General features: G+C 34.8%; 1 protein-coding gene across 15 annotated transcripts in view; it reads left to right on the top strand.

Moving 5' to 3' along the window:
• The window catches only part of RBM39 (RNA binding motif protein 39), a 33,471-nt gene that overhangs the window by 5,669 nt on the left and 12,277 nt on the right, over nucleotides 1–15,525 (top strand). For 9 of the 15 annotated variants that reach the window (XR_013761982.1, XR_013761983.1, XM_079128261.1 and 6 more), the window contains 7 exons: nucleotides 2,184–2,378; nucleotides 5,087–5,152; nucleotides 5,249–5,302; nucleotides 7,604–7,721; nucleotides 8,641–8,793; nucleotides 12,751–12,888; nucleotides 14,788–14,853. Coding sequence is in view for 13 of the 15 variants with exons in the window: in XM_079128261.1 (XP_078984387.1) it covers nucleotides 2,184–2,378; nucleotides 5,087–5,152; nucleotides 5,249–5,302; nucleotides 7,604–7,721; nucleotides 8,641–8,793; nucleotides 12,751–12,888; nucleotides 14,788–14,853 (790 nt within the window). In the remaining 2 variants the exon portion in view is untranslated. The remainder of the gene's footprint in view (nucleotides 1–2,183; nucleotides 2,379–5,086; nucleotides 5,153–5,248; nucleotides 5,303–7,603; nucleotides 7,722–8,640; nucleotides 8,794–12,750; nucleotides 12,889–14,787; nucleotides 14,854–15,525) is intronic. The other 6 variants (XM_079128266.1, XM_079128264.1, XM_079128262.1 and 3 more) reach the window with 4 other exon arrangements.

Raw genomic sequence — 15,525 nt, 5'->3', positions numbered from 1 at the left:
GTAAAATGACACAGTTGAAATATTTGGCTACTGTGGTGTGGATTATCTATAAATTTTGGAATAAATGACTTTTCTATTTTTTTTTCTTATTTTCCAGAATACTTTGCATTTAAAATTTAGATCTTCTTACATGGAAGAGGTCAAATCCAGTTATAGCAAAACACCTTTACAGCAGAGGCCATATAACCAAAAAGTCCAAAGGCCCAGACCAGTGGACCATTTACTTCAATGATGTTCAGTACAAAATTCCACTGCCACTAAAGACTTTGGAAAGTCCCATTTTAAGTTGTAACAGGATTTGACTATTAGAATGGATTTTGATAAGTTATTTAGTTAACTTAATACATGTTCTTTGAAGCTGGAATTTGTTACAGAGAAGTATACTGGTTTCTTATAACCTTAAGTTTTTGTCTGGGCTTGTATGTAGAAGATTGTTCTTTTGTGAATGTCTTAGTACATTGTTGTCTTTTTACCTGTCTGGGGTTGCCTTCAGATGTGGGCGGGAACTCATTTACAAAAAGTCCTAGGAAGGCCTTAAGTTAATTAAAATTAGCCCTCTGATTTTTTAAGTCTTTTCTTCTGGCAAAATGTTTTGGGGTCTGTGAGAGGTAAATACGGAGGTTGACTTACCTCTCTGCTACAGGCCGTCTGTGAGGAGAGCAAAAACTTTATTAATGTTCTTTTCTTTGTGGGGGATAAAATGGCTTTTACCTTGTCCCCTAATTTGAATTTTGTGTGTATACACACACACACACACACACACACACACACACACACTTTTACTTTTGGTTTTAACTATCTCACAGAATTTTGTGAGAGATAGTGTCAGGTTTTTGAGGCAAAATGGAATGTTATCTGTTGCCCTTCTGGGCATTGCTTTGACTTCTATATAAATAATAAGTGTAGCCTAATTTTCTGTCATGTGCTGCCTAGCATATACATTTCTGACAGTCAGGTGGATTATCTTGAAATTTTAGACAAAGTTTCTGCCTCCTTGGAAAGCTCTACATCTCCTTGTGATTGGAGTGTGGGTTTCAAGATTCCAGAAGGTGGGTGTCTTCATTTTCTATTTTCAATGCACTCTAAGGTGACCTGCTTACAGGTTCTCTGAGGCCGACCTCAGTTGCTCTTATGCTAACTGCTTTGATAAGGACTCAACGGTTAATTAAATTTCCAGATAATGATGTAGAGTTCTCAGTATTCAATCTTTAAACAACTACAAATGGACATTTTAGTGGAATAAATTTTATTTTGAAATGTCTTTCAATCTATATTGAAATATCTGAAGGCACCTCTAATTGGGTGATGACACAGAGGTACAGATTGTAAGATTTAATTATGAAATGAATGGGTAGAATACTGTGAATAATTTAGAAATGAACAGAAGTATATAACTGGATTTTTTCACCTTTCAGAGTTTGATATTTTATAAAGATTTATGAAGTTCAAGTTGATTTTTTTTTTATTGCATTCCACAGGCTTGTGTAAACTGGTTTAAATGACAGTTTTCCATTTTCTGGTGTATTTAAAGTATTTTAAATGGTCACTTGAACATTTAGTAGTTTGAAAGTGCATTAAACTGCATTAGTTCAAAGTGTCCTTTGTTAATTTGCCTATGAAAAGCAAATGTTGATGCCTATTATGGCCCTTTGAAAGTATAAATTATTCTCCTGTTAATTGGTTAAAAATTGACTTAAATTAGTGTATTTTATGAAAATTTTTATATGTGAACCAGTACTAGTACTTAAATGTGAACTTATTTTAACTTAATTTTATTACTCTAGCTTGTGGATTATAATGATGCTTATTGACCAGTTAATATGAAAGTTAAACTTTTATTTAAATGCTCAGGTTTTTATTTGTACCTGGCAACTAGTCCTATTTCTCATTAAAGCTGTAGTTGACTGAGGAAATTGTTATAGTTCCTACTCTTAAAACAATGTCTCTCAATTCCTTGATTACTCATTTTCAGTTATTAGGCAAAGAAGGGAGTAGTGTTAACCACTTCTAGATATTGTTTTTTTTAAATATGATTATGAACACATTGTATGATAGTAAAAATAGCAAAATAAATTTACAGAAGGATAAAAATTTTACACAGGATAAAAATTCTGACTGTAAAAAGAAGCATATTTTGGTGGGGGTTTAAACCAGCAAGATAATGATGATTTTTTTCTTCTCAGGAGGAAAAAAAGCAAGAGCAGAAGTCGCAGTCATGAACGAAAACGAAGCAAAAGTAAGGAACGAAAGCGAAGTAGAGATAGAGAAAGGAAAAAGAGCAAAAGTCGGGAACGGAAGCGAAGTAGAAGCAAAGAAAGGAGACGAAGCCGCTCAAGAAGTCGAGATCGAAGATTCCGAGGACGCTACAGAAGTCCCTAGTATGTAACTATAATTATAATTTTGGTTGGAGGGTCATTCTCTGGGTATTCAGGTAGCAGTGTAACTTGAGGGATTTGAATTAGGAGACTTTCTATTTTTCCGCAAGTGGTTAAAGAGTATTAGAAACTAAGAATATTGGCATTAAAGGTTAGAAAAGCAGAGATCCAATGGGTGGAGAAATACATGAAACTTCTGTCTTACTAGACATACTAGCTTATTTTCCGTCAATCCAGCTAAAATCTAATTAATTGTATGCCCATCCAAATTAGAATAAAGCACTAAAGTGCTTGAAAAAGAAAGCTTAAAGGTGTGTGAACTATTAAATATTCTTTACTAAATATATACAATTTAAAATTCAGGTGTATGAATTATAAATGTGTAATTAATTAATAATATCTTGTTTGGCTGTTTCCAGCTGAAACTAGAGATCCTTTATGAATTTGTTACATGTACTCCTTGACAAGGATTATTTGTTAGGTTTATCGCACATTATATTTTAATAATAGTAAGATACTCTAAAAATGCTTTGAAGGTGAAATCACTGTAGGGAATTTGTGGTTATTTAAACAAGTTGGAAAGAAGATAAAAAATGTACCTATATTAGCAACTTTGGAAACAAACTATCTACAATTCCAAGCATGGATTGAAATTAGTAGTCCTTAATGCTTTGATGTTATTTCCTCTTTAATCACAGTTAAAAAACTATATGGAATATATATACTTTTTAATTTTTTTATTTGTAAATGGACATAATACTTTATTTTTATGTGGTGCTGAGGATCGAACCCAGTGCCTCACACATACTAGGCAAGTGCTCTACCACTGAGCTACAGCCACAGTCCCATATACTTGAAGTTTTAAAATTTGAATGTTGAGGCTAGAACTCACACTTACCCTTAACCCTTAACTTAGCTACTTAATCCTCTAAACTTTTTTTTTTTTCCCCCTTGTCTTTTAAGAAGGAACCAACTTGGAGTAAACTCTAATAATGAGTAATAAATGAGAAAATAATAATAAATCACTTAGAGTATTTCGTGGCATGAAATGTTTTGGTATTGAAGGCACTTGGAGTTAGTAACAGAGTTCTGATTCTGGGTTTTTCATCTTTAAAGAATTGAACTCCTGTTTTCTAGGTTTCTCCAAGATGCTTTCTTTATATGCTCTTCTACTATCTGAACATGGACCACAAGGCTATTTTAATTCTGAATGCTATATTAAAAAATTCTTTGCTTTTTGTCTAGTTCCTTAGGTTATTGTATTCCTAAAATAGGATTGTATAACATCTTTTAACCAGAATGAACCAAGTGGGGCAGTTACCTTAAATTTTCCCAGTGTGAATGCATATTTCTGCTTGTGATCCTATTCAGAATTTTTTAATTGAAGTTTGTTTGGGGTTTTAAGTTATTTTTAACTATGGAGGTTATAATGGAGAACGTTTTAGAATGAAAAGGGAAGGACGTAGCTTGCAGATTCTTATTTGAATTTTAACTTATCCAGCAAATGCATACTCTTAATTATCATTTGTCTGAATTGGAAAGGACCTTTTTCAGTATAAAAGAATTTTACTGGGAACTGCCTGGTTATTGTAGGTAGAAGTTTTCATGAAAACTAAATATTTGTATCATGGGCTTATTTAATTTTGCTACCCTCTGGAATAGGATAGCAGGATGAGCCCTAAAGTATATATATCTAACTGGTCTTTATAAGTTAGCTTCGTATTTACAAGGCACAAAAGCTACCAATTTTATAAAAGTTACCTAATCTGTTCCAAAATACTTTTTTAATCATGTGAAAGTGTCAGATTGTCTACAAAGTTGGTAAATTACCATCACACATTTTTTATGGAATATTTTGTTACAGAGAACTGTAGTATAGTGCACTAAGTGTGCTTTTATGCTGTGTAAGATTTATTATTGCTTTGATAAATTTCTAGTGGCTATGTAAAGAATTATTCCCTCTTTAGTTGGGTGTGATGGAGCATGCCTGTATTCCAGTGACTCAGGAGGCTGAAGCCAGGAGTATTGCAAGTTCATGGTTAGCCTCAGCAATTTAGCTGGGGTCTGAAGCAACTTAGTGATATCCTGTCTCAAGATAAAAAATGAAAAGGGTTGAGGATATAGCTCAGTGGTAGAAATACCCCTGGGTTCAATCCATATTACTAAAACAAAACAAACAAACAAAAAAATCCCTTTTTAAAAAGAAAATGTTGAAACAAAAACACTTCTGTGTATTGTATGTGTACATGTAAAATGTACTTGTGTGCACTCGAGAAAGGATCTGCAAATTGATTCTTGGAATCTGCACACAAAATAGCTTAAGAAGTTATTGCTGGTGTGAGGGAAGTTCAGAGCAACCTAGTTTTATTTTTACATGTGTACTTTTCAAAAGTCTCAGGAATATATTCATATATATATATGTAATTTTGAAAAGTATAGACTGCGAATGGGTGTGAGCATCTTCAGAGTCTAAAATATTTGAGGCTATAACCTATGGTCTTGGCACCTCAAAGTGGTCCAGGATGGATAAATATAAGGGCAAGCATGCCTGGGATAGAGTGAAGCTTTTTCAAGGTCTTTTTGTTTCCTCTTCATACTTGAGGTGGAAAAGAAGCAGCCTAAACAATGTTAAACTTGCTGGAGAGCGCATGAACGCGATCTTAGCAAGACCCTAAACCTGTAACTAGTGTAATTTTGTGTTTCCTTTTTAGCTCCGGACCAAAATTTAACAGTGCCATCCGAGGAAAGATTGGGTTGCCTCATAGCATCAAATTAAGGTTTTTAAACATACTTCTGAATTGTTTAAATTGTTTTTCAAGGAACTACTGTGATTTACTTGTTTGGGTAATTTCTGAAACTTTTTAACTTTGCAGCAGACGACGTTCCCGAAGCAAAAGTCCATTCAGAAAAGACAAGAGCCCTGTGAGGTAGCTGTCTTTCCCTTTTTTTTTTCTTTTTCCTTTTAAACTCATATCTTTCATAATTTTTGCCAAAGTGAGAAAAAGGGCGGGGGGGGGGGCACTTTTGCAGTTCATGCTACTGCTAAATTTAACAACAGTAATTTGGATCATATTAGATATGTTATTTCCTTTTGTAGTATTAGTACCTTTAAGTCAATGTGAATTCTGTTGTGAGTTTTCAGTAGCTTTCATTTTAATTTTTTATACTTAAAAAGAGCAAAATACCATTATAATGTGTAGGTACTACACGTGTTCTTATATATGAGATAACTAAAACTTTTCAATAGCTAAAGAAAGGCTTAAATAGACCTAATTTATCTTTATTGTTGTAATGTTATATTTGAAATAACTTCATAAGGCCAAGTAGTTGTAACAAGTTTTAAATGGCTCTACGTTCTGAGAAAACGTATTTTAAGAGCTTTACTGAATTAAACTTTTTTTATTACTCTTAGATTCTCAAAGCATTCCATAGATTGTCTTTTAAATAAAAGTCCTGTCAAGTATGTCATTTTGTTCAAGTAAAATTTTTTCATGTGGTAGCATTCTTTACTATCATTTCTAACTTCTGTTTTAAAAAGTATTTTTAAAATTGTTTTTAGTCATAGATGTGCTGAGGATCAAACCCAGTGCCTCATATGCTAGACAAACAATGTGTCACTAAACTACAACCCCAGCCCCCAAAAAGTATTTTTTAAACTTTGAGTTGATTGTGTTCTTTGATGTGTTATAGTTAACACTGCAGAATTTAGGATTTGATAAAAATCTTAATGATTCTTCAATTTTCTTTGTAACAAATGAAGTTTTTACTCTTAGTTTTATTTTCCCTCATAAGAAAAATCTCATTCTCAGAATCTAGTTCAACTTGATTACCTTAATATGTTTAAAACTGCCTTTTGAGCTGGAGAGAGGCATAACTTAGTTTTAGAGCATTTGGCTAGCATGCCTGAGGCCCTGGGTTTGATCCCCAGCAGCAAAAAGAATCCAAACCAGAGAAACTCAAGGATGGAATTTAGCTTTTTTTTTTTTTTTTTAATATATATTTATTTTTAGATGTTGATAGGCCTTTATTTATATGTGGTGCTGAGAATTGAACCCAGTGCCTCATCCATGCTAGGCAAGCGCTCTTCCACTGAGCCACAACTCCACCCCCAGCATACTTTTATGGGTAGAGTTTTTCTGCCAGATGAAACTACTTCCTGGTAATGTTCTGAACATGACAACACGTTTAGGCTTATAGCTTTAAGGATTAAGTGAGGACCTTAACCATAAAGATACTTTGGAACAGAGATACTATTAATAGACACTTATTTTTCCTTTAATTCTCTGAAAATTAAATTTCATCTGTTGTGCTTTTGGTTTTCTCTCTTGAGCTCTTTAGAAGTAAGTCCTGTATGCCTTTTTCTAAATATCATTTGAATCTTTTTGATACTTGTCTAAGTAATTTTCTGGTTTATTTTAGGGAAAACAGGTACCACAGATTGAACTTGGGGACACTTGACCACTAAAACACAACCCCAGCCCCTAATTTCCTGTTTTTAATTTTTGATGTGGTTATGATCACCAGCAAAAAACCATGACGGCTGGGGATATAGTTCAGTTGGTGAAGTGCTTGCTTCACATTCACAAGTCCCTGGGTTCAATCCCCAGCACGACAAAAAAAAAAAAAAAAAAAAAAAAAAAAAAAAATCATGATTTAGATGCTAAATATGTTGAGTTTAATAAGCTTACTGTAATTAGGTTACAAACATCCAGATCACTTTGCATATGTATCTCAGTTTGTAAAATAAACTAGCTTTCCTTGGAATCAAGTAGTTTTCATCATTTGTGGTTTTATTTTCAAGTTTTATCATTTTTGATCTTCAAACTTCATTTTATTTAATGATTTATGGTTTTTGTTGTGGGGAAACATCCATTACTCAGATTTTACAAGTCTGGTATTTTGGTTAGGATTTGTGTTACTGTCATTAAACTGGTAAGGAATTGATTTATCTTTTAATATCAGAGAAATGACCACTTTGACAAAAGTGGACTTTTGTTTTGGTATACTGCAAGATGTGATTAGAAGATACATGTGGTCAGCTATCTTGTTGAATGAATTGGGTCACATTGAAATGATGTACTGACATTTTACATAAAAAAATTTAGTGAATATGGACATGGAAATGGAGATTAATTCTCATAATAGTCTTCTGCTTATTAAAAATGTACTTTAAAAAATTACTTGAAAAGAACAAATTATAAAGTTAATTCTGTGTTCTTTATTCTTAGGGAACCTATTGATAATCTAACTCCTGAAGAAAGAGATGCAAGAACAGTTTTCTGCATGCAGTTGGCAGCAAGAATTCGACCAAGAGATTTGGAAGAGTTTTTCTCCACAGTAGGAAAGGTATCAGATTATTTGGGAAGGTTAAGTAGTGGGTGGAAATTGTAGTGCTTTAAGAATTAGTGGTGTGGCAGGTAGTGTGGGTCATAGAAGTATGAGGAACTCTGGATTCTTTCTTTTTTTCTATTTTCGTGACATTGAACCCACCAGTGCTCTAACACTGAGCTATATCCCTGGTCTGTTACATTGAGATTGGGTCTTGTTGAGTGCTGAGAGTCTTGCAAACTTACTGAGGCTGTCTTTTAACATGGAGTCCATTTACCTCAGTATCTGCATACCCTGAGATTACACCTGTATACCACTGTGCCTTGTGAGAAAATGTTGTTGAGTCCTCTATCATTGATAAAAAGAGAAAGAAAACACACACACACACACACAAATACAGGGACTAGCTGAATGGATGATACCTGCAGTCATAGGCACTTAGGAGATTGAAGGAGAGGATTATTTGAGGCCACCCTGGGCAATATAACAAGCCCCCGTCTCCAAAGGAAAAAAAGAATGATTAAGGATAGATTTGAGTAGTAGGGACCATCCTTAGCAAGCATGAAGTCTTGGGTTCACTTCTCAATACAAAGACATAAATAGAAAACCAATAATCCTGGAAATTTATCCTGTATGTTTGTGTGTTGCACGAGCTATGGTTTGAAGTTAGGGAACTTTATTTCTTCATCCTATGTTACATAATTAATGCTCCTCTTTTTCTAAATATGTTTTATATTCCACTTTTTCTTTCTTTCTGTGGTGCTGGGAAACAAACCAAGGGCCCTATTACGGTAGACAAAGTGTTCTACCATTGAGTTATATTCCTAAACCCGTTAATGTACTTCTTGCCTGCTTTTGAAATAATTATATATCTATATGACTCACAGTGGATTATTGTACAAGCAGAACTCTATTAAATGTGTATTTTCTTTTTCAGGTTCGAGATGTGAGGATGATCTCTGATAGAAATTCAAGACGTTCCAAAGGAATTGCTTATGTGGAGTTTGTTGACGTTAGCTCAGTGCCTCTAGCAATAGGATTAACTGGCCAGCGAGTTTTAGGAGTGCCGATCATAGTACAGGCATCACAGGTAATTTTTTCCATTATTAAAAATTGGGTACTTATGGAATTGGAAGCCTCCTATTTATGACTGTAATGCAGTCATGGCCTGAGGTTTTATATACATTGAACATCACATTTTACCTTGAGGCAGTTGTTCTCAGGCTGCTTTTTTGAATCTTTGTTGTGAATACTGTGATATACTGTGTTCTCAGTACCGTCTTGGTGTCACACACCTGTAATCCCTGATTCCGAGGCTGAGACGAGGATCACCAGTTTAGTGCCAGGCACGTGCCCGTAATTCCAGCAGCTAGGGAGGGTGGCAAATTCAAAGCCAGCCTCAGCAAATGCGAGGCACTAAGTAACTCGGTGAGACCCTGTCTCTAAATAAAATACAAAATAGGGCTCAGTGGCCGAGTGCCCCTGGTTCAATCCCTCGTACCTCCCCCTCTGCCAAAAAAAAAAAAGATCACCAGTTTAAAGCCAGACTCAGTAAATTAGCAAGGCCAAAAGACACTTAATGCCTACTTAATGCCTCTGGTTAAATCCCCAGTAACAAATAAATAAATGCATCTTTTTGTTGTTGTTGTTGTTAATGGGCTTTCATTTACTTACATGTGGTGCTGAGAATTGAACCCAGTGCCTGACATGTGCTAGGCAAGCACTCTACCACTGAACCACAACCCTGGCCTCAAATAAATGCATCTTAAAGTTATAAATAATTCACGAAAAGCGATTTGATGGTGCAAGCCTGTAATGACAGGGGCTCTTGAGGCTGGGATTACTAGTTTAGCAATTTAGCGAGTTTTAACCACCCCTTGGTTTAATACTTGATATAAAAACAAAACTTGAAAAGAACAAAATTGAGAACCATGAAAATGATTTGGTTTATTACTAAGGAATAGAAGCATCTCTAGAATATATTTTCTTCTGGGTCTGGGGTTGTGCCTCAGTGGTAGAGTACTTGCCTAGCATGTGTGAGTCAGTGGGTTTGAGTTTCAGCATTGCATATAAATAAATGAATAAAATAAAGGTTCATTAACAACTTAAAAAAAGAAAAAAGAATATTTTCTTGGCCAAACGTGCTGAAGCATCTTTGTAATTCCAGTGGCTCAGGAGGCTGAAGCAAGAGGATCACCAATTCAAAGCTAGCCTGAGTAATCTACTGAGACCCTAAGCAACTTACACAGACCGTGTCTCTAAATAAAATTAAAAAAAAAAAAAAAAAAAAAAAGATTGGTTAAGTGCCCTTGGCTTCAATCCCTGGTACAAAAAATAAAAAAGAATGTGTTTTCCTTTCACATTGTATGCTTTTTTAGAAACACTTTTTTAGTTTCAGTTTTCCTTTATTTTATTTACATGCAGTGCTGAGAATCTAACCCAGTGCCTCACATGTGCTAAGCAAGTGTTCTACCACTGAGCTACAACCCCAGCCACTACATTATATGATTTTTATTCAAAAAAAGCTTTTTAATAAATATTTTTACTGGGGACTGGGTTGCTCTCACAGGTGAGGCATTGGGTTTGTTCATCTGCACCACATAAAAATAAAAGGAAAAAAAGGAAGAATTTCTTGCATCATTAAAAATATTTTTACTGTGGTAATACATAGTTGAGCAGAATATTTTTTTTTTAAGAGTAGCTTGAAACCATTAGTTACAGAATTCTTTTGAATGTGAGTTTTTTGGGTGGTGATATTTGGGATTGAATCTAGCAACACTTTCGAACTGTGAGCTACGTCCCCATGACTCCCTTTCTACCCCCTCCCTCCCCTTCCCCCTTTTTTGGTGATGCTGGGGATTTAACCCAGGGCCTTATGCTTGACAGGCAAGCACTCTACCAAATGAGCTATATCCCCAACCTTTTTTTTCCCCCTTCGCCCTTTTTTTGAGACAGGGTCACACTAAGGGCTTAGTGTCTCACATAGTTGCTGAGCCTGGCCTTGAAATTGTGATCCTCCCACCTTAGTTTCCCAAGTCACTGGGAATATAGATGTGTACCATTGCTCCCAGGAAGGTAAGATGTTTCAGGCTCATTTGGAGAATTTTCTGTTCAAGATTATCCAGATTATGATTTATTTCTACTTTACTGATAACTTTGTAGTAATTGAGTATTAACTTGTGGAAACGAAATTTACATTAATATTTCAGTTATTTTGCACACTGGGAAATCAGGATGCCTAAATCTATTGATTATATACTTTGAAAATATCATGATTCTGTATTCCATATGTATTGAATAAGCTATCATTTTCGGTCACTGGTCAGTTTTTTTTTTTGTAGGGCGGGGTACTGGGACCTAGTCTACTTAGACCACTGAAAGACATCCCCAGTCCTTTTTTTTTTTTTTACACTTAGAGGGAGTGTTTCACTGAGTTGCTTAGTACCTCGCTGTTGATGAGACTGGCTTAGAAACCAAGATCCTCAGCCTCACAAACCCCCCCCCAAGAGAAAATACATTTAAATAACCTGTGCAATACACACACGAAAGAACAAAGGCCAAATTGACTTTCTCCCCCCCCCCCCGCCCCCTTTTTCTTGAAAACTGAAGGTCTAAATCAGGGATGCTTTTCAGCTGACCTGCATCCCCAGTACTATCTTTTAATATATATAGCTTCATTTTTTTATGTGGTGCTAAGATCCATTGCAGTGCCACACAATGCTAGGCAAGCACTCTACCACTGAACCACAAAACCAGTCCTTCCCAGTACTTGTTAAATTTTGAGACAGGGTCTTAATCACCAGATTGATTAAATTGGCCTTGAGCCTCACCCTCCTCCCAAGTTAGCTGAAATTGGTTGCTTTTCAGTTTTGAAATAAATTACTCTATAACTCTTTCTATGTAAAATGGTTAGTTCGTCAAGCTTATTTTAAATAATGTTGCTGAAGTTGTATACAAACACTGAGAGAGTACTTTAAGTTCCATTTTTAACTGATAAATTCTTTGGTATAGCCAAATAACTTGTTAGTCTTATTTTTATCATTAGATAGTATGTTCTTTACATTCATGATTATTTAATATTGAGAATCATGTTTGTTTGTAAACTGGATAGGAAAATAATTATGGCTCAAGTTATTTTTCAGGACGAACAAGGAGAAAACCAATAGCCGTGTGTGCGAATGGGCACAACTAAGACTGAGAAGTAGCTAATGAGGTTTTAAATTCATAAAACAAACCTCGTATACAGATATTACTACTCAGTGTATACCGATTTGTTCCCAGATAAGGGCCGTGTGTCAGAATGTAAATTGAAAACTTTCTCTATTAAAGTAGTCCTGCTCTCAATAAAATAAGAGCTGAGCTTAATGGTTTGCTTAGTGACTTGGTTTGGTTTGATAAGTTCTTGAATAAATACCTTATTTATCACAAACTGTTAATAAATTGTGAATGAGTCACCATTGTGCTTTTAGTTATATTGATGGAAAGTTAAATTTAGTGAATGCTGCTTATTTTTCAATTTTAGCATCTTTGATACTAAAGACGTGTTTAAAGAGTGATGGCCTAATGTTCTATGGTTGATTTCGTTTTGCCTAATGTTCTATGGTTGATTTCGTTTTACATTTTACATATGAAAAGTGGTATGATTGGTTTATATGGACTTCCATGTACTTCGAAACTTCAATTGATTTCAGCTATTATCAAGTATTAAGTTCGTTCCCATTAATCATATTTTAAATGCTGTACTATCACCACTATTCATCATCAGAACATTGTATCACATCAACAAGAAATTGTGTCCTTTGATCCATAATTATCTATTTTACCTTTCCCTAGTATTTGGTAAACTCTGTGCACTCTGTATCCATGAATTTTTCTATTTTAGATTTCTTTTAAAAGGATATATAGCTGTTTTTATTTTGTTTTGTAACTTGTTTATGTACCATACTTTTCTCTCTAATCTTGGCTCTGGTTGTTATTGAGCATCTGAGTCTGTTCAACCTGATGTTTAGCACTGTCATTGGTGAATTTTTTCATATTTTTCTTGTAGGCAGAAAAAAATAGAGCTGCAGCAATGGCAAACAATTTACAAAAGGGAAGTGCAGGACCTATGAGACTTTATGTGGGCTCATTACACTTTAACATAACTGAAGATATGCTTCGGGGGATTTTTGAGCCTTTTGGAAGAGTAAGTGCAATTTAATCAAGGAATATTTTAGAAGTTCTTGACTTACGTAATAATTTCTGTGTGTAGGGTTAGTTATGTTTCTGGGGAATCAGCTTATTAAAAAATCAGTATGGAAAAGGAAGAGCATATTTGGTTTTGGGACTTTTTCATACTGTAATGTTTGTGGTATGTAGAGATGCTTCTCTATTAAATTAAGGAATTATCTGAAAGGATCTAATATTTTATAGTGGATGTTTCCATGGGGTATGTACCGGGGATTGAACCCACAGGTTATCACAGCTATATCCCCAGCCATTACTTTTTAAATTTTGAGATAGAGTCCTGCCAAGTACCAAACACTTGGTTTGTATTTGTTATTCTCCTGCCTAAGTCTAGCATCGCTGTGATCACAGGCATGCACCACCATTCCTAGCCTAATATTAATCTTTTTTTTTTTTTTTTTTTTTTGGTGCTGGGAATTGAACCCAGGGCCTTGTGCTTGCAAGGCAAGCACTCTACCAACTGAGCTATCTCCCCAGCCCCAATATTAATCTTATTTCAGATCCGTTGTTGCCAAGTGTGATGAGGCATGTCTGCAATCCCAATGAATCAGGAGGCTGAGGCAGGAGGGTAGCAAATACAAAATCATCCTGATGGCTTCTCTTCATACTTTTTCCCAAAGGAAAAAAAAAAAAATGGCTGTGATATAACTTGGGTGAAAGCATCCTTGTGTTCTGTCCCTAGTGTAACTTTCCCACCAAGATAAAAAGGTTCCTGTAAATAAAAATATTGGTTCCTTATTTGATGTACCTTATTTGCCACTACATGACAATGGTTTTGGATATGGTTTTTTAAATTTTTTTAAATCATCCCACGACTCCATGGCATCCCTTTATTAAGTTGTTAAAGTGTCAGTCATAAAAGGGTATTGTTGGGAGTACTTAATCAGAAATATAGCAGTGCCAATATTATAATTGTACAGTTTACTCATTCATCACAAAATGAAAAGGTTGAAACCACCAAAACACTAATGAATACAATATTGGTGCTATATTTGAATTTTTCCTTTTTTTTTTTTTTTTAATGGCAGATTTTAGGGATATTTTGATACTACAATTCACAAACCATGAAGTTAACCTGTTGTAAGTGAATTGTAAATGAAGAGATTCATGATTTTTTACTGTTTTTAGAGTCCATTAATCACTATTTTCAGTGTTTAGCCCATTGAAACTTTTTTTTTTTAATAAATAATTGTAATGAGTGAGAATGCACCCCCCCCCCATAAGGCAAGGAAATAAGATGTTGATTTTGGATCCAACTTCTGATGTTATTTTAGAGAGGACTTTGGGATTTATGTTTGTTTTGTTTTTCTGAGGAAAAAGACAAACATTTTACTTGACACTGGAGCTAAGGTGATACACATCTGAAATTCTAGTGAGTGAGGCATGAGGATCACAAATTCAAGGCCAGACTCAGCTCCTTCTGACAATCTTAATTTTATTTCCACTCTCCAGTGCATAACAGCTTTTCTTTTTTTTTTTTTGTTTTTCACATCAGGAATTGAATCCAGGGATGCTTAACCACTGAGCCACATCCCTAGCCCATATCGTATTATATTTGGAGACAGGGTTTCTTTGAGTTGATTTGGCCTTGCTAAGTTGCTGAGCCTGGCTTTGAACTTGTGATCCTCTTGCTTCAGCCTCATAAATCATTGGAAATACAGGCATGGGCCGTTATACCCTGTTCCAGTGCATAACTTCTTGCTTAGGAATTTTTTTGCTTAGGATTTTTTTCGCAATGAAGGGTTGTGATAAGTTTTTAATTCTTTCTGTTGAGAGCTTTTTCTACATTTTTTAAACTGTCTCTGTGAATGCTTTTTACTATGTTTACTTACATAATTATTATGCCATTCATTTTTAGATTGAAAGTATCCAGCTTATGATGGATAGTGAAACAGGTCGTTCTAAGGGTTATGGATTTATTACAGTAAGTAATTGCCATGAGTAACATATAACATAACATTTGATATAGTGTAATGGAACTATATTGCCTTGTGATGTTCAGGAAGGTAGGTACAGTTACTGTTTTCAAATAGCTTTCATTTGCAAACAGTAGCCATTTCATTTTCATTTCTCATATTTTGACCACAGTGAGGATTAAACCCAGGGTCCTCTCCCATAGTAGGCATGTACTCTTCCACTGAATCTTATCCCCAGTATGTACATTTCTTAATAAGTAGTAAACGTACACCAGATCTCATTGTTAGTAGTTTGTCTGTAATTGTATATTATGTCTGATTTTTAAATATATGGTCAGTTTGCTTAGCCAGGACTTCTTTTAATGAAAGATGTTATGTCGTTAACTCTTTCCTTTATGGCATATTGTTTGAATATCTTGTACTTAAAATTCTTTTTAAAGTACATATCTAACAACCAAGAATGTGATTGCTTTATTAGAAGTGTTTGTGGCTAATCAGTATAGCCCAGTTCTAATAGAATTATTAAAAGTGTCAACTGGAGTAATTGAGAGTAGATGTGCCTTTACTTTTTCATGTATTTGTTTATATATGTTGCAGATCTAACACAGAGCTTCACACATGTTGGCCGGGTGCTCCAACACTGAGCTGTATCCCTAGCTCAAAAAATAAAAAGGGCTGGG

Source organism: Sciurus vulgaris, assembly GCF_902686455.1.
Source record: "Sciurus vulgaris genome assembly, chromosome: 2".
NCBI classification, from domain to species: domain Eukaryota; kingdom Metazoa; phylum Chordata; class Mammalia; order Rodentia; family Sciuridae; genus Sciurus; species Sciurus vulgaris.
Note: the sequence above shows the minus strand (reverse complement) of the source record. Positions and strands in the feature narration are given on the sequence as shown.